The sequence below is a fragment of the Mus caroli genome, chromosome 10 (genome assembly GCF_900094665.2).
Source record: "Mus caroli chromosome 10, CAROLI_EIJ_v1.1, whole genome shotgun sequence".
Classification (NCBI taxonomy): domain Eukaryota; kingdom Metazoa; phylum Chordata; class Mammalia; order Rodentia; family Muridae; genus Mus; species Mus caroli.
The window spans coordinates 120672416-120673542 of record NC_034579.1 but is presented as its reverse complement, the minus strand read 5'-3'; the positions used below and the strand labels follow the sequence as shown (position 1 = coordinate 120673542).

Below are 1127 nucleotides of genomic sequence, written 5' to 3'. Positions count from 1 at the left end.
GGGGGGGGGTGTGGAACTGGGAGTGGGGAAAGATGGGGGTGGGAGGAGCGTTCTGTGAGTGCTGGATACAAAGCGGGACTCCAGTAGTAAAGCAATGGGAGCTCACAGAGAAGACAGTGGTACGAGGGAGGGTATGCAGTAGATGAGGCCAAGGTACAGGGGAGGCACCAAGGTGACCCAGGAAGAGCAGGGGAGGGGTGCGGAGAGCAGGAGGCACGCGCAAGCTCAGGCATGGAGAGCCTGCCCGTACCTGGATCATGCAGTTGCAGTAGGCATTGGGGATGTGAGGCTCTAACCCAGCAAACAGAGTCTTATTGTAGTGCTTGAAGTCAAAGTCTTCTAGGCCTAGCTTGGAATATTTGATGGTTACCTAAGGCACGGACAGTTGGAGCAGAATGAGGACAGAGGGCCTCCTGGGTCTAGACTGTGGAGGAAGACTTTATGGTCTGCATTCAATCCCACGTGATACCCTTCCCCCACAAGTCCCACAAGACCCCGACTCAGTGTCCCCAGCACCTTCCGGTATTTCTTAGAAACTATGTGGAGAGGCTCCTCTTCTCGCCCTGTCGGTGACTCCGTGATTTGGCTGAAGTTGTCAAATTCATGGTCTGACTCCTTTAGTCGATAGGGAATCTAGGGGTTTTGGGGTTTTTTAAAAAAAGAGAAAGAAACTCCATTGGACTGTTTCATTTCTTTGGCTTCCCGTTCTTTTTTCCTTTCTGATGTTTTTTATTTTGTTTTGTTCTGAGACACAGTCTCACTATGTAGCCCTGGTTTGGCCTGGAATTCCGTATGTAGACCAGGCTAGCCTTGAACTTCTGCCTTTGCCTTATAAGTAGTGGAATTAAAGGCCTGTGCCATCACATCTGACTCTGTTTTTATTTATTTTTATTTTTAATTTAATTTTTTTGAGACAGGGTCTCCTGTAGCCAAGGCTGGCCTTAAATTCATTATATACCCAAAAAGCCCTCGAACTGTCCAGCCACCCAAGGCTAGGGTTGCCAGTGTATGCCACATCACCCGATGCCTACTTTACTCTTTTATTTTTCTTTTTTTTTTTTTTTTTTTTTTTTTTTTTTTTTTTTGTTTTGGTTTTGGTTTTTGAAGACAGGGTTTCTCTGTATAGC

General features: G+C 46.7%; 1 protein-coding gene across 9 annotated transcripts in view; it reads right to left on the bottom strand.

Moving 5' to 3' along the window:
- The window catches only part of Pan2 (poly(A) specific ribonuclease subunit PAN2), a 19129-nt gene that overhangs the window by 8083 nt on the left and 9919 nt on the right, over positions 1 to 1127 (bottom strand). For all 9 annotated transcript variants that reach the window (XM_021173664.2, XM_021173667.2, XM_021173663.2 and 6 more), the window contains 2 exons: positions 517 to 633; positions 251 to 370 (listed from right to left, as the gene is read on the bottom strand). In XM_021173664.2, the coding sequence (XP_021029323.1) occupies positions 251 to 370; positions 517 to 633 (237 nt within the window). The remainder of the gene's footprint in view (positions 1 to 250; positions 371 to 516; positions 634 to 1127) is intronic.